A 21,068-nucleotide genomic window follows, 5' to 3' on the forward strand; every position below is an offset into this window, starting at 1 on the left:
AAACTTGAGCGGGGATACTCTAGTCTTCGAGCAAGTAATCGTGCAGTCAATATTTCCATTCTTTTCGAATCTCAGATAGACAACGGCTGCCATACCGTTTTCACTGGCATCGACTAGAGTGTGCAGCTGAACGTTTGTGTCAGGGCTTAGCGATACTACAGCGCGATAGCATCTAGGAATTTTAAGTGTAGTTATTTGTGGAAGAACATTTAGCCATCGAGTCCATTTCTGAAACTGTTCGTCCCCGATGGGATCGTCCCATCCGATAGATGTTCTCCAAATCTCTTGTAGAAGGCACTTTAAAAACATCAGAAAGTGTCCGACCAGTCCTAATGGGTCGAAAATTAACATCAGCGTTCGTAGCACTTCACGTTTGGTTGGCTTTCGTCGTCCTTCGAGTAGGTCTTCGTCGAAACGGGGCGATATCTTGAACATGAAGGAGTCGTTTGCGGTATTCCACCACATTCCAAGCACTTTTTCTGTTGTAGCTGCTATTCCGATGTTCATGTTTTTCTCGTCGCAAGTTTCTGGTGGGTTGAGTTGCTCTAGTGTTGTAACCACCTTGCGAGAGTTGGAGACAAAATTCCGCAATTCAAACCCAGCGGAGGCGTGAATAGATTTCACTTCACTTGCCAGGGATATGCCTTCTTCTACAGTTTCGGTACTAATTAGCATATCATCGACGTAGTGTTTCTCGATAATAGCGGACACGGCTGCCGGATGTGTCTGCTTAAACTGCTGAGCGTGAGTGTTTTTTACGTACTGCGCCGTACTAGGAGATGACCGAGCGCCGAACGTCATAACTTGCATAACATAGGTGCGTGGAGGGACACCTAGTTCATCACTCCAAAAGAAGCGCTGACAATGTTGGTCAGATTCGCGAATGAGTATCTGATGATACATTTCGCGAATGTCCCCGGATATTCCTACTTTAAATTCCCGAAATTTCAGGAGAACTGAGATAAGAGATGCGAGTTGATCCGGTCCTTTCAGTAGCATGGAGTTAAGCGAGATCCCATGCGAGGTGGCCGCGGCATCCCATACCAGCCTTGTTTTGTTCGGCTTGTTGGGATTGGTGACGGGGAAGATTAGAAGGTACCATGTTCTGTCGCGTTTAACATTGAGTTCTTCCTGGGTAAGTTCTCGTGCATATCCTTTTTGAATATAATCATTCATAGTACGCTGCATAGTGCCATACAGTGCTGGATCTTTAAGGAGTCTTTTTTCCAGGCAGTTCCATCGGTTCATCGCCATTTTTTTGCTGTCTGGAACACGAATTTCGCTGTATTTCCATAACAAACTTGCTTCGTAACGTCCATTTTTGCGTTGAGTAGTATTGGAGAGTAACGTTAAGGCTTGTTGATCTTCCTGGGAACTGAATGGTTTATCCGGTTTGCAAATACCCATGCTTTCGATCGCAAAAAAATCCTTCATAGCGATGTGAAGGTTGCTGTCAGAAGAGGCGTTGCATGAGCATGCATGACAGGTGTGGTGATACATGTGGTGCGTTGGAGACGTTTCATCAGTGCAGTTACCGTAAACTGTCCATCCTAGCCGCGTTTTTGATGCTATCGGATCTTGCAATTTTCCCTCGCGACTTTTCAGAGGGTTTCCGAGATGTGCATGTTCCAAACCGATGATCAATCTTGGACTAACGTTTTCGTACGAGTGCACTGGAACATTCCGAAGATGCTTGAAGCTTTTCCGCATTTGCTGCATGTTCAAGGTTTGTGGGCGGACTTGTAAGGATTTCACCGTTCGAATATTTCCAATACGATATCTTTTCGCTGAGTCGTATTTTCCCGAAATTTCTAGATTAATTTTTCGAGACCTGTTCTCCATTCTCTGAGTGCCACTTGTCCATTTAAGGCACAACGGTTGCCGAGGGCCATCTAGTTCGAGCTCGTCTACCAGATTGTCTTCCAGGAGTGTTAGCTCCGAACCATCATCGATGAACGCGTAAGTGCTGACGGTTTTAGTTGGACCGTAGAGCATTATTGGAAGGATTCTGAATAGCACTTCATTACCTGGGCTCTGATTTATGTTGCAACTTCCTTCTACCACATTTGAGTCGTTTGTACTATGCGGCGGTCGTTTGGCTTTGTTGTTATGCAGAAGAGGATGGTGTAGATAGTTACATCCATTGACACCACACTGTTTCTGCTGCCGGCATGATCCATTATGTCGGTTAAGGCATTTACGACATAAGTTTTTCTGTTTGATGGCATCCCATCTTTGATTTAATCGAAGAGCTTTGAATTTCTGACAATTTTCCAGTGCTGAGCAATTTCCAGCGCATATCATGCATCCATGACTCTCTACACTATCCTGATGGTAAAGCACTGTCGCTACGGGTAGATCTTCTTCGGGATCTTCTTCCATTTCATGGAAGTTAACGTATCCTGCATTTTTCCGCGATTTCATGTTGGCAGGGTTGGCAAATATAACTGTGCTTGCGTCTTCAGCTAGAGAGTAGAGCCAGGTACTGTATTCCACTAAACTAGGGTTAGAATGAGCCCTGGCGTGTTGAGCCCATGCCAGTTGGAGTATAGAAGGCAGTTTATTTACGAGCTCGTAACGTAGCGATGCATCGAATGCGAAATCCGGAATTTCGCAAGCCTGTATTGTTGCGCATAAATTTTCTACGGTTATTGCAAATGTTACTAACGTATCCAGCTTTTCGATGGTCGGTGACGGAAGGGAGCGGACTTTCATAATAATGGAGTGTATTATGGATTCGGGCTTCCCGAATAGCATCTTTAGTGTAGAAATCACACCAGAGACGTTGGTCGGATGAAGTAATCGGCTTCTCACTGCATCTAAGGCTTTTCCTGTCAGGCTTTTACGGAGTCGCAGCATATTTTCCTCATTGGAAAATCCACACATGTGAGTAGAAGAGTTAAATGTTGCCAGAAATAACGGCCAGTCCTCGGGATTACCACTGAATTCTGGGAGCTCCTTCGATACAGCTTGACGTGCACGGATTTGGCTCCTATTGAGAATACAAATGTCCTCGACCTCGTTGTCCGTTTGTTGGTGGTTGGAGCGACTAGCACCTGCCAATGGCGTAGAACGTTGACCGGGTGCAAATTCCTTCGGTCTAGGCAGTACTTCGCGTCGTTCCCTTCGCAGTTGATTCGGCAAAACCAGTCCTTGTTCCATCGCTTTGCCTTTAGGTGCTACGTTTGATCTGAGATGCCTGAATGGTTGTGAGAGTTTTTCGTGGTGATGCGGCATGTTCTCCACTAGCTCTTCTGCTAAAGCGTTGTTGGATCCTAGAAGATCTGCTTTTTCCAACCACTTTTGAATATCGGATTCCCTATCTATTTCGCTGGTATCTATTTCGCTAGCCACGCTAGCAGCTTCACTTTCCAAATCTTCTAGGATAGCATATTTTTGCTCTAAATACTGCTCTTTTAGACGAGTCATTTCTTTCAATTTTTGTAGTCGAAGTTCCGTAACACGTCTGGATCCGCTAAGGCCACTTCCTCGACTTGTCTCCGACCGAGCGCTTTTAGGCTTCTCCTTTTTTTCGGATGCATTTCCAAATTCCTTGGCTGTGGTCTTTTGTTGAGCGGTAGAACCTTTATCACACCTTTCTGCATTCTGTGGATTCTTTTTGGCGATACATGCAGCACACGACCATGAAGGTTCATCCGCGACGTTAGAAGAGACCTCTGCGCACGTGAAGTGATACCAGGCTGAGCAGGAATCGCACATGACCATCCTGCTAGTGTCTCGCTCGTCACATGCCTTGCAGTGATGGTCGTTTCGTTTGCGAACGCGACGGACAGGATTCCTTTTTTGTTTGTGAACTGCCTTTTCCAAAATCTTCACGGATTTGTTCACTTTCTTAGGCTTCGGAACGGCGCCTCTTTGTTGTTTCGAACCTGAACTACCCGTTGGTGAAATAATTTTCTCCTCGACGATGTTGTTTTCTTCGGCCTTTTGTATGCTGTCCATGATTGTTAGGTCCGATCCGTTTGAGTCCACGCTAGCCATAAACGAATTTTGTAATGTTTTGAGGCGAAGGCAAAATTCGTAATTTTGTTAATAAATCCAATGTATGCTTTATTACAAAATTCCTACAAATATGCAGAGACAATTAATTTAAGGAAATATCAAGAGAATGTTGCGCTTACGTTTAGTGAATTCGTGCCTCGCAAGGCCTCGCAACGATTTTGATACTCTGGCTAGAGCTGATGATTTACTTGGGACCTGTGGCGTTAATGATATAATTTGAGGTTAGCTTTAGGATGAAGTGTTGTTTCCTGATCACCTTACCGTAATATGAACTAACAATCAGAGTTCTGATAATAATAAATCCTTCGATTGTGCATAAATGCGACTTGTGTCGTGTAGCTATTAAATAGTAACTAATTAGATATGATATGACAATTGAATTCACGTATTCATAACCTACTCAGTGATACGCGGGAATGAGTTTAGCGAGGAGTTGTTTAGCTGAACTAGTACACAGCTCTTTTTGCCACCTAGACTTAAATTAATCAAATTAGCATTTGGACAGATGGATAAATTTACGTTAAGCTACCTCTGATCACTGATAACAACGTTAAATCTATATATATAAAATAATATTATAAAGAACACTTTATCTGAGCACACGCGCTTCGACTTTCGGCCAATCAGATCTTCCTTCTTTCCTTCTAGCTCCGTCACTCCTCCAAACGCCCTGTCGTCTTGTCGGGCTTGACAGAAGCGAGTGACAAGCTCCCGGACTTGGCTTTGACGTTCCGGGAACTAAGGGCAAGGGGCTCGTTGATTTGGTTGGCGTTATCAACAGCGGTAGATCTCCTCCACCGCCGCAGATGATCTACCGACTATATCAATGTCATCGGCAAAGCAGATAAATTGATTGGATCTGTTGAAAATCGTGTCCCGCATTTCGCCCACCGCTCGTCGAATAACACCTTCTAGCACCACGTTGAACATCATGCAGGATAGACCATCACCTTGTCGAAGCCCCCTGCGCGATTCGAATGAACTCGAAACGAGCTCGTTACGGTCGATCGTGTCGTATGCGGCTTTGAAGTCGATATATAGATGGTGCGTAGGGACTTGGTGTTCCCGGCAATGTTCTTACTAACGGAAAAAAGGAACTAAGATGACCTTATTGTCGACCGGTTTCGGGCTCGATGTTGCCCATCTACAGGACGATGTCTGAATAATTACGTAGAAGAAAAACACTAACACAGCATTATACTATCACGCAGTATTTGTCGAAGAGGGGTTGGTTTTTATACATTTTTGTTTGCCGAGTTGAAAAGCAGCGAAATGATAGGCGCGTCATCCTCGTTCATTAAAGGCCTCTCTGAAGTCGTGATGTACATCAATTCCCAGGCATTTAAATGCGACGCTTTTCGAACACTTTTTTTGAATTTCACCTTTTCCCAAACTATGGAATGGTTGAATTCTGATGCATGGGCGGCTACACTGGATTCGTTGGATCTGTTGTTGTCTACGGCGTTTTTATGAACCTTTATCCGTGTTTTAAATTTGCGCCTTATTTGGGCAATATAGACCGCCGGACAGGTCTCGCAAGGTATCTCTTAGATACCAGATCTTTCCTCCGGAGGTACCTTATCTTTTAGTGAAACCAAACAATCTTTTAAGGTGTTGGAGCTTTTGTATGCCACTTTCAAACCATGGTTGCAAAGGATTTTCCGAATACCATTGGTCAGTGGTGGAACGGCAAACTGACCCTTTTTCCCTTTTTTCGAGATCGCCTTCAACATCGCTCATGAACAGCTCAGCGAGTAAATGGGGATAGTTTGCTTCCCATACTGAGGCCAAAGTTTTGTTTGAAGAATCTCCCCCGAAATATGAAATAATTCTGGTGCATACATAACTCAGCTATGGTGACGTACGCTTTTATACAATTTGGTGGTGCTCTGCGTTGGGGACGCTACGAAAAAGTGTGGATACGTCAAACGAAACCAAAATTTCACCTCGACGCACTTTGAAGTTTTCCAATTTTTCAACTAGATCCGAATTTTAGACACTTTCTCCGTGTTTGATCGGGTATTTTCTCATTTCCTCGACCAGCCATGCTCCCATTTTTTCAGTTGGAGTGCAAATATTCGGCTCATCGCAATCGAGTTTTTGTGTATTTTTTGAAGGCAATACGCCTCCAATACGGCAATACGATCTGACCCTTTGGGATTTATCCTTTTCTGGTTTGAAAGTGGTGGCATTACTTCGGCACCTTTTTCTTTCGTGTTTGCGTAGCATTTTATACACGAATTCTTCATCATAACCGTTCAGATTGGCCGCCAATCCTTTCTTTTTCGCTTTCGAACTCGCTGTTTCCCATCGGTATGTTGAACAAACGGTGTGCCATTGAATGAAACGCAGCTTGTTTTTGTGCACTAAAATGATTTGAATCTACCGTTATGTACCGTTAAGTCGGTTTTCGGTAGATTCCAAATTTCGCCGTGCTATCATCTTTTCTGGAGACAAGCAGGTCGAGGAAAGGGAGTTTTCCATCCACTTCTTTTTCGACGGCGAATTTGATTGAGCTGTGTTGGCTACTCAAGAGCTCAAGAGTTTGTGGGAGTTATCGTTCTTTAACTTTGGCGAAGATATCGTCGACGTAGCGCCACCAAACTCGGGGGAAAAGTCTGTGGTGAATTCAATTGACGGAAGATGAGAATGCCATGAATTTTGCCGTGGCCCAAGAATGTGCCCCAATTGCCGAGATAGTGAACAATATCGAAAGTGCTATACAGCACCACGACGCTCCTGTATTTGAAACACTCTTGCAAAACATGATACGGTGAAGAAGGACGCTTACTATCAGCTATGCACGTCTCGATGACGATAGCCTTCCTTGATGATTTTCTACCTTCTAGGATCACAACTGATAAGTATCAGTTTTGAGCGATCTATGGAGGCTATCAGTTGATTTTTTAATTTTCGCTTTGCATAGAAGGACAAATCATTACTAGGTAACCGCAATGAACTATCCAGCATGTGCTACGACTTTTTTTTATACATTTGGTCCTGGTATTTCTTCAATTTTTACTTCTGATACATTCATGATCGTCTATCAATAACGAACATTATACACAATGATGCGTGGATAGACGTTCGTGAATGATTGTGGGAGCGACGTTCAAAATGTATCATCAAGTATGTCGATCACCTATGAAAAGCCACGTGACGAATAGCAACGGTAGCCCTCTATCGGGCATGGTATATTTTCTTGTATCGAGTTAGTGATGATGTTCGACAAATACTCAACGGAAACCATCACCATGTGCGTAAATATCACAGCATTCGGAGGTATACGTTTTCCACCTTGAAATGAATCCTGATTGCTTTTCTTGAGCGATTTTCCGAATATTGCTATATAGTTTAGGAATTTTCCTTCCAAAGCTGCCCTGCGCCACAATATTGAGAATTCTATTCTCAAAATAGCAAAAAAGAAAAAGTGCCGCTCAAAAGGGGGGATAGGTAATCCTGGAAAATCGACAAGATTACGACAATAAGGTTCGGGACATGATTTCTACAGGGCCGTACGAAGAATGCATGTACAAAAATGGTAAGCCAAAAGACCCTCTCAATTCGTTGATCGAGGAGGCTAACAACGCAAGGCAAAAAGTAGTTATTTTACAACTCTGGATTAAATATTTGGACCATTTCTTTTTGTTACGATCCTAAGATCATAAGAGCAAATTCACCTGTGTTGGGAAAAAGTGGTAGAAATTTTGACATACATTTTGAAAACTTTACCATGCTAAAATATTTTCAAGATCTGCGGCTTTCAAGTTTCTTTACAACACGTGTTCTATTTTCGCATGCAAAAAAAAAAACAATATTTCTATCACATACGGCTGAAATAGAAACAGTGCTTTAGAAAATACAACGCCTAAGGATTTTGAAAACATTTTAACAAGGTAAAACTTTCAAAATGTGCTACAAGTGTCAACATTTCTACCACTTATTCCCAACTCGAGTGAACTTGCTCTCAGTAGGCTTGGTTCCAAAGAAGAAACAAAAATGATGTTTTGATTTTTCAGAGCAAAATATTTAATTTTCACATACAAACCCGAAATTTCAAATTTACACATGTAAACGTTACTTAAAATTCTGCAAAAAATCATGGATGAGTTTTAGACCAAAACAAAGCATTTTAGACCCAGGGTTTGAGAAATTCAATAATGACCCCAAATCGGCTCAGTCTACTGGCACAGGGTTTGTCTTGATTCTAACGAGGCCCAGATTCAACGCCAATTCGCCGGTCAGTTTTTTTTTAAAATATGCATTTGAATCAAATTGTATACTCGCTAATTAAATGAACTTTCTTTTCAATTCAGACAATTCCCGTACGAAAGTTTAGCAAAACGCCGACCCCAGAACGGAAAGACTATGGCCGAGGATCGGACAACATTATGTCCACCTCGCTGACGCTGACCTCCAGCATGATGGCCACGACCAGTGATGGAGATAGTTTCAGTGGGGTTGGGGCAGGAAGCGGAAGTGGAGGCGGAGGAGGTGGAGGTGGAAGTGGAGTTGGTAGCGGAGGATCCACTACCTCTACCACACGACCGACCCTCAAACGTAGCCTTTCTCAACAAAACGAACCTTGTCCCTACTGTGAACGATGTTTCGGCTTCAAAGCATACGATCGCCACGTAGAATGGTGCCGGGAGAAGGCTCTGCTGAGCAAAAACGCCAACAATACCCAGTCGATTTCAGCTGCCAAGGAGCGACTTCAGGCTCGGCTTCAGTACAAGGTGCCGCAAATCAAGTAAGTATTTGGGGTGGGCTATTAAAAAAACATATTAAAAGTTGCAGCGTCAAGTCTCAAAAATGTTCCGGATGAAGAAACCAATTGGCAAATGAGTCTCTCGGGTAACGCTGGGTAACATGTTTACGTTTTTGCTTTCCGTCTCGTCCACCCACAGATCCAAACGGGCCTTTACCCGCGATAAATACTCCGGCAGTCTTAGCTGCGGTGGTTCCACCAGTAGCCTGGCAGATCTGGACTTACCGCTACCTCGACACCGGAGCCATCTGAACTCGATGAGCTCGTCGCTGTCCAGCGATAAGTAAGTTCGGCACGAGCGATTTGCTTGCTTGCCGCAGAACAACTACGGTGAGATCGTTACTAACGCACCGTAAAACTCACTCACTGCTGTCAAGATCGTCTTATGGCTACGTTGACAAATATTTCTAGGTTTATAAAGCTATCTTCATCTCCAAGAGTGGCTCCATAGAGTTAAAAAAAAATATAACTGACATCAGAGACATAAAATATAACAAAAGATAGTCGACGGACCGGGAATGAGTAATGAGCGAAAAGTGATGAGAAATTGAAGATGAGAGATATAAGATGAAATATGAGGTTCGAGAGTTGAGAGATAAGAAATGAGAGGTGAAAGTTGAGAGATGGAAGCTAAAATATTGGAAAGGGAATGTATGGAAGATACACGATAAGAGGCGAGGGATGAGGAATGAGTGCTGAGTAATGAGTGATGATAGACGAAAGATGAGAGATGAGGGGTGAGATGAGTATTAGAAATTAAAGATGATAGATAACAGCTCACAGATGAGAGATGAAGGATGATAAAAGCTAGAGCGATGAAAGATGAGGAATAAGACAATAAGTATTAGAGATGAGTGATAAGAGAGAGATGAGATATGAAATTTATTGAACACCTCATTAAAATCTGAGAATTCAAAAATGTTTCCAAAAAAAATCTGTCAATGTAGTCCTAAGACGGTTTTGTCGAGGCTTAAGACGGAAATCAAGAACACCAAGCTGTATTACCATGATCTCATTGTATTGAGAAAAAAAATGTGTTGAATGTTTAAAACGTTAAACATACTCCTAATTATTTAAAACCACATTCCACGATAATCAAACAATAATTTTTAATATTTTCACTCTCCCCATTTACTAACAAATTAACATCTCAAATAACAAACAAACCTGTCTGTTTCCATTTTTCACATTCACAAACTCGCAATCACGGATTTTCGTTCCCAAATCAAAGCAAATCTGACCCGCCAAGCTCGACAAGAAAAGTTACCCCAACCGGAAACAATCAATACGAGATGATGATTTCGATGGCGGCCGGAAACAGTAAGTCACTTCCTCGGCCAGCCCCAACATCCCTCCACGAAGATCATCATCAGCAACAACATCAACGAAAAGTTGTCCCGGCTAGGAAGCGCGAAATCCGGGCAAATCTCCTCGAAAATGAAAACTACCGGAATCAGGAATTGCTGGATCAGCAGCAACAGCAACAAAGACGCGGCTACCAGCAAATCTCCTCGAAACGTGACCACATGACAGATTCCACGCAAGGGGGAGATCGCGCCGAAAAGCTGGAGCTCGTGGGCCGCGGGGAGCAACGAGTTCCGCTGAAGCGTGGCGCCACCAAGATCGTTAAATGCAACAAGAGGTACCCAACCCAACCCATGTCGTATGGCTTGACAATATTGTCTCGTTTGTCTCATCATTTAGCGGTTTGGATTAATTTTGGTTTTCTAGACAGCACTTTATTCATTTTATTTGAATATGTATTGCACAGCACATCACGGATGAAGGGCACTCCACGTTTTGTTGGTAGTAATGGAAGATGTTTTTTTTTTTGTTTTTTTAGGAAATAGATGTTCCTGTAATGATTTTAAATATTTATCCATGGAGCTTAAATTGTAACGCTTGACACAGATATGCGTGATGGAAAAGTGATTGTTAGTAGATTTTAGGAAATTCATCATAAAAGCCTTAAACTGTTTATTTAAGATCATATGTTTGTGTCAATATGTGTTTCAGAATTACACTTCTCAACAGTTTTTTTGGGTTCAAGTATAGGGTTGAACCAATCCCGCATTAGGTTAAAATTGAAAGACAACTTTTATTCTACCAAGTATCTGTTAAAAACAAATAGATTGGGAGAGAACTTCAACCACCATCAACGTCGTTAGATTTTTAAAACTTGATTTTTTGGTGACATCTTATGTTCAGCAATCTAAAGATAAGAAAATAGCTCGGGTTTCAATAGACATTTCAAATGTCGCAACACTGATCCTACAAAAGAAAAATTTAGCTAACGAATCAAATTACAAAAATAATCAAACCACTTTGCCTCAATGATTGAATGATTACCTCGCGGCGTCGCTTAAAAGAATTATCAGTCACTGTCCTCTGTTGACTTTATTCTCTTCAATTGCTAAGAACTGTATCGAAAACTCTTTATCAACATCGATCTGTGGATAAAAATGAACTAAGTTTAGTATTTTAATTTTTCCTATTCGGTTTATTGAAGATCAGTATGGTTAGAAACCATATCACGGTTAACATAAGTCAAAAAAATATGTTCTAAAGAATGGTCGCACTTTTCAAGAAATGCCTCCTATCAGGTTCTTCACAGTAGCTTTTGTGCATTTCCTGGATGCTGGCTTCCAATTTTTCTCGAATTCTTCCATGATTTGAAAAACTGTCCTCTCCTTCCTTTATGTAGATCCTCTTCACAATCGCCCAGTATCGTTCAATCGGTCAGAGATCTGGATAATTTGGTGGATTGATGTTTTTTTCGACGAATTTCATATTGTTATCTGAAAGCCACTGCAGTACAGGCTTGGCCTAATTTGCAGATGCCAAATCTGACCAGAAGAGAGGGGGATACTGATGCTTTTTATAGAGGGGTAGCAATATTTTTTTTTTCAAGCATTCATCTTTGTAAACTTGAGCATTTATTGTACCTTTTGTGAAGAAAATACTTGACGGCAGACCACAGGTACAAATAGCTTGCCATACTCGAGAACCTTCTGCCCAAATTTTTCAATTGAAATCACGCATTTGGCATCATCCACCTCCTCGTCCGTCGATTTCGTGTAGAATTGTGGCCCGGGAAGCGTTCCTGAATCCTGTTTGACGTAGCTAGTCAAAGCCTTCATTTCTGTCATCGTTTCCTTCATTGCCTTCGGCACAGAAATTTTGCAGGTTTGCCGTCCATTAAGATGCACCTGTAGCTGTTGTCCAGAATCAGTTCATAAAGTTTCCATGCCCTTGTTTTTGCTCGAGATTGTTGCTCTACTGATTTCTTGGATACATTCCGCTTCTTGTACGTCTTCAAGGAGTTCCTGACCTTGATTTTCTGATTCATCCCAATGCTGTTTTTGAACTTTTTTGCCAAATCAAGCGTTGATACCGATCGGTTACGTTTGATATGAGCGACTTCTTTAGCATCCAACTGGGGCTGACTGGAAACAGGTTTTCTTCCCAGTTTAGGCAGATCCTCGTTGCCATATTTGTCAATGACATTTTTCACGCTAGTGTGGTGTACCGTTTTGCGGTTTGGTTGTAGGTAACACCGTTTTCGGTGCTCCAAGTGTGCAGAGTTTTCTTTCTAGTTTCAAGATCAATACGAACCATAGCAATGATAAAAAAAACTAATTCGGACAAATTACACAACACGTTTCAAGTATGTAAACAAACTTTTATTAGCATGCACACAGAAAAAAGTTCACCCATTTTTGAGTAATTATTTATTTATTTATTTGGTATTCCGTCTCACGACATAACCTGATGAATAATATTCGTCCAATTGACTCGGTTCATGACAACCGTTTTTGAGTAAACAAGTTTCAAAAGTTGCTAATGACTTTTCGATGCAGTTCTTATTTATAACCTCTCCTCTTGGCGTCTCAAGGCCTGACCTTTCCTTTTGCGACTCAGCGTTCGATCTTCTACTCGTCATGTGCCTGGAAACGCGTCCGTTATAGCACACGCGTGAGACTTGGATGATTCCTCACGATGCTGTAGTTTGTTGATGAGGTCAGACTTCGACCATGAATCAAATCCTCGTTTTTAGGTCAGCAACCCCAGGTTTTGGCGTAGCGCGTTTTCTCAAACGCAGATCCGCAACAAGTCTAAAAATTTATAGACTAAGTCTACCACGCAGGGCCAGGTGTTTTATATCGTGTTGAGGTGTTGTGTTTTGAACAGTTTTGAGTCTTATACATTAAGGATTAATTGGTTGTACATAAGGTTGTACGTCGAAAAATATGTTTTGTTGAAAGGTGTATCAAATGCCAAGAGACTAACGACTATCAAATGTTAAGAATGAACAACTACACACAGGTCTTAGACAGACAGGTTTTCGAACGCCTAAACTGTTCACTCAAACCTTTACGCTCATCTATTAGTCCATACATGCACTGCATACATGCCAACAGAATTGAATCGATCTGCATAAACAATCTAAGCCTTAGATTCTAAAGCTGTCTTACGGATCATTACCTAGTTTCTCGTACATTTTTTCATTCAGTTCTGCAGGCCACATCTCGTAGTGACGATCTGTTGGCGAGCTTCATAACTTTCATTAACTCTTGATGACGGTAGCAGACGATCTCCAGCCAAACTATTGGTATTAACTTCGACAATTTTGTAGTCTATCAATACGTTAGGCATCGGCAATATTCGGACATTGCTTATCATCAGGTAACATTGTTTATCATGAAATATTATGTTAATTGAGAGTCACATGTCGTAGCGGACTTCAGTAACCCATTTAGACTATAAATCTAAGCTCAAAAGAGCTTTGATGGTTTTTACGGAGCTCAGGTAAACTCAAGTTTACTTTCTGAAGCCTTTACTACAGTCAAGACAACGAAGTGGTGTTTCGCGAGTAACGATTCGCAGAATAAACCCCAATGTTACCTACTATTATATCAGTTCTACAGCTTCAGCGCTCTATCTTAATTTTGAGGATTCATTTTAGACTGTCAATCCATGGTTTATCTTCTACCCAGCACTACTAAAAACCTGTGCTCCGTGTCTCAGAGTTGACTCTACGTGAGTAAACATTTCACTTGAATTTCATACAGTTTGAACTTTGCTAGTTTCGAAATATGTAGGTTTCGTATGGTTGACCGGATGCCTGAAAACCTTGTTTTTTTTCCTTGAGACCTTTAGACAGATTTTTAATGAGAAAGAGGCAATACGTGATAGGATAACCCTTTCGAATGTCCATAAAATATAGTTTGAAATTGCCGCATTTCTTTGAACTGGGAGTACAGAACTGAAAAATACCGATACCTTCCTTAAGAAATGGTCTTTGAGGTTCTATAGACCTTTTGAACGTTAAATTCTGCAACAACTTTTAAAAATGTACGTACAATGTGTGGGTCACGTTTGGTTCTAAATTTATCCAACTGTCAGAAAATTTCATTTGCACATCACTTTTAGAGTGTCAAATCATAAATGTTTAAAGCAAAATCGAAAATACACTGTCCTGTTTTCATGACCAATTTTTCGAAACAACAAAATGTACATAGCTTCCCTGAATTAAATCACCCTTGCAACATCCCAAGAACCTTGTTGCATAGTGCTTCCTTTTGTACTCCACAGTGATGGTTCCTTCTACAATCCGACTCATCCGAGGGAATTGCAACCGGCACGCATTGCAACGAAGTTCTCCAGCTCCATGAGCAGCTGCGCGATCGAACCGGAGAGCGAAGATTCGTTGAATTTCGAAACGTACGAAGATTTTTTGTACTACTACGAAGGCAAAGCTCACTCAAAAAATGAACGATCAAAGGCGAGACAACACCGTACCACTGCTGGGCACGGTGAATCTGAAGCAAGTCGCGACGAAGACGATGAAGTTTTCGAAATTCCTTTTACTAAAGTAACCTCCAAAGTTAAGAAGTCCGGGAAACCTGGATCGCTACGGCGAGATCGTCGTGGGGATTTCAGTGGGGAAGGGTGTCAAGTCGATGATTCGATCGAAGTTGAATTCGAGCCTCCTTTCTATGGTTCTAACGAATTACGATCGCTCGTAAGCGGTCTTGGTGCTGGTGATGGGACTTATGCTACTGTATCTCGGGATGGTGATGGTTTTGCTACTAGTGATCGCAGAAAGGGGAATTCAAGGATTCCGAAAAAGATTGGCAGCGAGAAGCATACGTATAGCAGGGTGTACGATCGCAGTCTCGAAATGGATCATGACCCAAACGCGACGACGAGCAGTGATCCTAGTAGTAGTGGTAGATCTCGCGATTGCAAGCCTTCATCAAACCGTATGCTTCCCAATAGCCGATTCTCTATGGAGCGGGTAGAATGCTTTGACATTGGGCGTGATCGGAACGACATCATCCAGTACCATCAAGACCATAAGTAATTCTGGTTTCAAGGTTTTTCATGTTTTTTTTTCTTTTTCTCTTTTCTGTGTTCTTTCTTTCAATCTACTTTCAGTGGTTACACCCCGGACCGTTACGACCCGTTTTTGTCTGCAAAACGACAATTGGAGGAACTCTTCTCACCTTCGTCCACTTTCAACACATCACTCCAGCAGACTGCAAACAGCCGGGCGACAACTCCTTTGACTCCGACAGCGGCCATGACGAAGTCCGTTATGGTTACACCGAACAACAAAACTTCACCGACTGTTATAAACCACTCCAACTTCCGACGAGCCTTCTCGTTACGGATGCCCCGGAAGGTTTCACGACCACTGTACGTCGAAAAGGCCAAATCCAACATCCAAAAAGGCATCACCGACGATGGGCCGGTTTCACCAAACTTCCTCAAATCCTCCGAGTACGATGAAATCCCCATCAAATCGGCTTTCAACGCGCTACAGATGGCAGAGAAGCCGAAGATGCGAGACTCCAGTGCTACGAGGAAAAATCTAAAGCTAGATATCAAAGATCCGAACATGCCTGCATCAGATATCCCCCTCTCGAAGACAGATTCTTTGGCCGCTTTCCTGAAATATGAGCATGAGTTAAACTTGGCTGCGATGAGCGAAAAAGACATGAAAGACAAAAGCAACAGCCTGAGCAAACGATCTTCCTCTCTCAGTGGCCCCGAGCGAAAAGATTCGTTACTGTACGGTGGAATGAAACCGAATGTGGTAAAGAAGGAACCACCGCCTACTCCAACTCCGAAGGACGATAAAACAGAAACAAGCGTCCAGGATTTGCAACCGTTTAAGAAACTCCAACAAAAGCTTATGCCTATCAAATTAGAACCGATTAATATTACTTACAATAGTAGTAATAGCAATGGAAGTACTAATAATAGCAATAACAATAGTAATAGTAACAACAACAATAATAATCACAGCAACACTAACGAGCATTCGAGGAAATCGTCAGTCATCTCTTTGGACGCTATTTTGGGTAGAAGCAGCAAACCCAAAGCTCCTCCTCCACCGGAAGAGAAAGATAGTCCAAAAGATCCAAATTATATTGATCCAAAGCTGATCAACAAATGCGATAACCTGCCCATAACTGGCACTAAGTTACTTCCTACTGAATTGATGAAAAGCACGAAGCCGCTAGAACTTTCTATAGAATCGAAAGAGCGGATTCAACTGGTTAGTAACAAGGACAAACCCAATGCAGGTGTTATGCCACATGTAAGAGACAACCGCCTCAAAGATTTGAATAGTACAAAACCAACCGAATCTTACGATAAACGCCCAGCATTGATTCGACAAAATGGCGGCAGCAGTGCCTCCAGCAGTGCTACCAACAGTAGAGAAACTAGTCGAGAGGAGAGTCCAGCTACCCAACTACCCCAAGGTCCTCTAGTGCCTGCTAGGAATCAGTTCCGCGCTGTGCTCGATACAAAATCTCAATCACCGGATTCCGGACTAGAACGCACCACTCCGAAACCTTCGACACCGATTGCAGTTCAAAAGAAACCTCCAGAAAGACCACCACTTCCTTCGTTTGACGACTTTGACTTTGACGAGTTCATTTCCTCCTTCCAGGACGAGCGACGATCGTTCAAAAATGACTTCTATCTCCGAAACCCAAACTCTAACAATAGTAACTCGAACAACAATAACAATACAAACAGCAGCAGCAACAACAAAAGTAGTAATAGCAATAGTTCTTTCAACCAAAACAATTTCACCAGTAGTAGTTTTATCGATAGCAGTGTGAAGAGTGTCCCTAGTTTGAATGGTAGTGCCCTTGGTAGCCCTAGCACTTTCAGCTCCCCTAACAATCACTCTTACTACAACAAAAGCTTCAATCACAACGCTAGATCTGAAGAACCGACCAAGCAGCAGCAGCAAAAACAGGAACCACAACAGACGACTCCTCAACGCGAAGCGCCTCAAGTGCCCCGCCGCCGCATGGTAGGTGGAGAACCCGCAAGCCAACCGCAGGTTATCGGCCGCACCCTTCCCAACATCCCACAATCAAGTCCAGCGCCGGCCGCAGAATCAAGCCCCCCATTCCCACAGCAAACTTCCAAATACGCCGCTGATCCCGTCAATGACAGCAACAACAACAATCGGCGAAGCAGCAGCCCACCTGCGCCACCTTCCCGTCAAGGTAGCAACTACTCCAATCGTTCTTATCACCAACAACCAACACCACTATCAGCATCTACGGCAACGAAACCAAACACCACAAACTACAACAACAACATTCACACCACTTCACCTTACTACAACAATTCGACTCCAACAACTCCCGTCACACCAGGGGGAAGTATCAACTCCCACAGCAACAACGGCAACTCGGCCCCCGGTATCATCTTCGACGATCTTTCACCCACAGAGCGGGACCTGATGAAGAGTGTCCAGGAACTGGACCGGATGTGCGAGTCGTCCTCGTCGATGTATCCGGCCGATTCGGACGAGATGTCCAGCGTCGAGGGTTATCCGCTGTCGCCGGGGTCGATCCGGAGGGAGCATCACCATCATCAGCGCCCGTCGGTCAGCGAGGGTTCTAAGTTTAGTGCCGATTCGGCCTACGGCAGGTGGGTCATGGGGTACTACATTGGGGATTACTTCAATTGGTAGAAACATTTTCTTTTAAATTAAACATTAGGGTTTATTCCACTGTAGGTAGGTATTGATAGCTTACGTAATTTTGCCGAAAGCACCCATAACTCAAAAATCATAATATCAGGTAACAGTGTTCGATGATTTTATTTTTTTTCTCAACTCATTTCAGTTCAACTTTTATTTTAGTGTTTTAGAGATTTACTTTGACTCCAGATCAAACTTTCTTAGGAAAGTTCACGTTTGTGGGTGTCGATCACGTTTATTCGCTTCGTATAACAAGCACGATCGTGAGATCTCTTCAGAACCACGATTACGAATTCTTGAAATTAGCGTTGATGCAGTTTTGTTATCAGAGCTATAAAATTTTCAGTCGTTACGAACATTCAATATTGGCCTTATGGGAATTTTTTTTTATTATCTGACAATTTGCGCCGGGGGTCTTCAGATTTCCTCCAAAATTGAAAATTTGGTTCATTTTTGCGACTTAAAAACACATGTATTTTTTCAGATTTCTAACATTTTTATTTTTTGAGTTAGCTTCGGTTAGATTTTTTTGTCAATAAAAAATAACCATTTTTCAAAGCTACATAACTCTGTTATTTTTCAACGGAAATTATAAAATAGCACATCAAAATACATTATCAGCTTTCCAAATAAAATAGCTGAAAAAAAATAAATAAAGACCTTCAACATGAAAAGTTGTAAATAAACTTTAAATGGCGTCTAAAAGTACCGGCTGCACCATCGAATATTTTGCAAAAAATACCATTGAATAGCTCAATTTATGATGCATTTTTCATCTGAAGACACCAAAGTGGGCCATCAACTCCTTGAAGAGTTATGAAAGAAATGATGACGATAAATCTCTTTTTTTGCGACGAAAACAAACAATGGTCGAACAACTGCACACACATATGAAGTTGGCGCGCACTTCTAACAACATGGATACAAAAAAACTTACCAAAGCAGGTAAAAAGCACTACTTTTTCGTGCTTTGTAGAGTATTTGCAGCATAACTGACTTAAAATTTTAACCAAAATTCTTAGTATCGTATTGTTAATGTGATATAACAAACAATGGAAATGTTGCTTTTACAACTTGGTCGTATGCTATATAACTTATTAACTTTTCGATCAAAGATCATTGTGAAGCATAATCAATGCCAATAGTTGAAGGTTCAGTCCCTGTGTTTGGGATCACAAAAATGTGATTAAAAAAATGAAATATAGACGTGCTTTACATAGTTTTTGTATCGGGAGCTAAGCACTGGACACCAAAATCCTTTCCCATTGATTAAAAACAAAGAGTGTGGCACAAATGTAGAAATAATCGAAGAGCTCAGTATGGCCAGCCCAGGTTGTATCATTCTTATTGTAGTTAATATGACATTGAAAATATGATACTTTTACCGTATTCGTTTTCTCCATTCGCCCAGTTTTGAGGTTTACCATACTAGAACGAACCTTATTTGTCGTCAGTGTTTTACTACCTCGATCAAACGAATCTTCAGTGTTCCACCGTCCATTTTAAATCAAATCTGGGGGATTACGGATGCAAAACTGAGCGCAAAAACTTCTAAACATTACAGCCAAATTTGCAAAACTTGTTGTGACCTGGTGCAAAACTGGGTATAAAAGAATACGTTATTAGATTTTTGGATTTAACATGAAGTCAGTTTAGCTGCAACACTCTACCACCCCTACTTTCATAATAGTCCCATATGCAAAAACAAGCAAGCGAGAAAATCAGCTTTTCCTGTTTTGGAATACATTCTTAAATTGTGATCACCACTTTCGGCATAAACGAAAATCGTTTCTAGGTTGTCATAATAAATCGTTAGACCTGAAATTTTCGAAATTAAGTTATTGGTAAGGTCGAGAGCACCATTTTTATTCATTATGTGGCTGTTAATCGACCATATTTGAAACCTTTTTTAAGTCTACTCGCATAACAGTCCCATACAGAATATTTTTTTCTACCAAGCTACTTTCTAAGATTTCAATTTGATCATTTTTGAACTTCTAAATGCAATTGTCAGAAAAAGAAACATACAAAATTTCGCAAATTCCACATTGTAAGTTGAATCTTTTTACGATTCCGCATCCGACAGTTTTTCGCACAGGAAGTCATTCCTAAGGAAGTCAGACCGGCCTTCGAAAACTCGTGTGCATCATTCGACATCAAGTGAGTTAAATTTGTTTTAAATGATTCAAAGCAATAAATCAAAGACTATTTCGTCGAAAGAAGCATTGAAAAGTAACCAAATCCGTGGTATTTCATGGAACTGTTATTCGGGTATATTTCATATAGGACAGCCACAAATTGATATTTTTTTTCGAAATTTGTAGAACAAAACCTCTTTTTTAAGTGTTTTATTTTGAATCCCTTTGTTGACCTAAAATGACGAAAATTCATATGGGACTGTTATGCGAGTAGGGGCAGTCAACAAAGCACAGAGAAATAGTGTTTTTTACCTGCTTTGAAAAGTTCTTTTGTTTCCATGTTGTTAGAAGTACGCGCTCACTCCATATGTTAGTGCAATTGTTCTACCATTGTTTGTTTTCGATGCAAAAAAAGAGATTTGTTGCCATTATATCTTTCATAACTCTTCAAGGAGTTGATGGCCCACTTTGGTGTCTTCAGATGAAAGTTGCATCATAAATTGAGCTATTCAATGGTATTCTTTGCAAAATATTTGGTGGTGCAGCCGGTACTTTTAGACGCCATTTAAAGTTTATTTACAACTTTTCATGTTGAAGGTCTTTATTTATTTTTTTCCAGCTATTTTATTTGAAAAGCTGATAAAATTTCAATGTATTTTGATGTGCTATTTTATAATTTCCGTTGAAAAATAACAGAGTTATGTAGCTTTGAAAAATGTTTTTTTTTTTATTGGCAAAAAAATCTAACCGAAGCTAACTCAAAAAATAAAAATGTTAGAAATCTGAAAAAAAACATGTGTTTTTAAGTCGCAAAAATGAACCAAATTTTCAATTTTGGGGAAAATCTGAAGACCCCCGGCGCAAACCCGTCAGATAATAAAAAAAAATCCCCTTATGCAACATTATGAGCTTTAGAGACTACCGTTCGGCACAATAAATGCTCCTTGTATGTTTCATTACTGTCCATGGTTTTATATAAGTTGGAGTTGGTTATCTTTTGTAACTTAATGCTACTGATCTCCTGGAAGACTGGAAAGTGGATAGTCGAGATTTCGGGCTTTTGTTCCAGACAATATAAATGAAGCATTCGATTGTAGCTTTTATTTGTTTCGGGCATTAG

General features: G+C 41.3%; 1 protein-coding gene across 10 annotated transcripts in view; it reads left to right on the forward strand.

Moving 5' to 3' along the window:
* The window catches only part of LOC129747718 (serine/threonine-protein kinase pakG), a 287,373-nt gene that overhangs the window by 259,995 nt on the left and 6,310 nt on the right, over positions 1-21,068 (forward strand). For 6 of the 10 annotated variants that reach the window (XM_055742052.1, XM_055742053.1, XM_055742050.1 and 3 more), the window contains 4 exons: positions 8,340-8,773; positions 8,931-9,074; positions 10,023-10,433; positions 15,233-17,758. In XM_055742052.1, the coding sequence (XP_055598027.1) occupies positions 8,340-8,773; positions 8,931-9,074; positions 10,023-10,433; positions 15,233-17,758 (3,515 nt within the window). Of the gene's footprint in view, positions 1-8,339; positions 8,774-8,930; positions 9,075-10,022; positions 10,434-14,386; positions 15,155-15,232; positions 17,759-21,068 lie in introns of all 10 variants that reach the window. The other 4 variants (XM_055742057.1, XM_055742051.1, XM_055742054.1 and 1 more) reach the window with 4 other exon arrangements.

This window comes from Uranotaenia lowii, chromosome 2 (assembly GCF_029784155.1).
Source record: "Uranotaenia lowii strain MFRU-FL chromosome 2, ASM2978415v1, whole genome shotgun sequence".
Lineage (NCBI taxonomy): Eukaryota > Metazoa > Arthropoda > Insecta > Diptera > Culicidae > Uranotaenia > Uranotaenia lowii.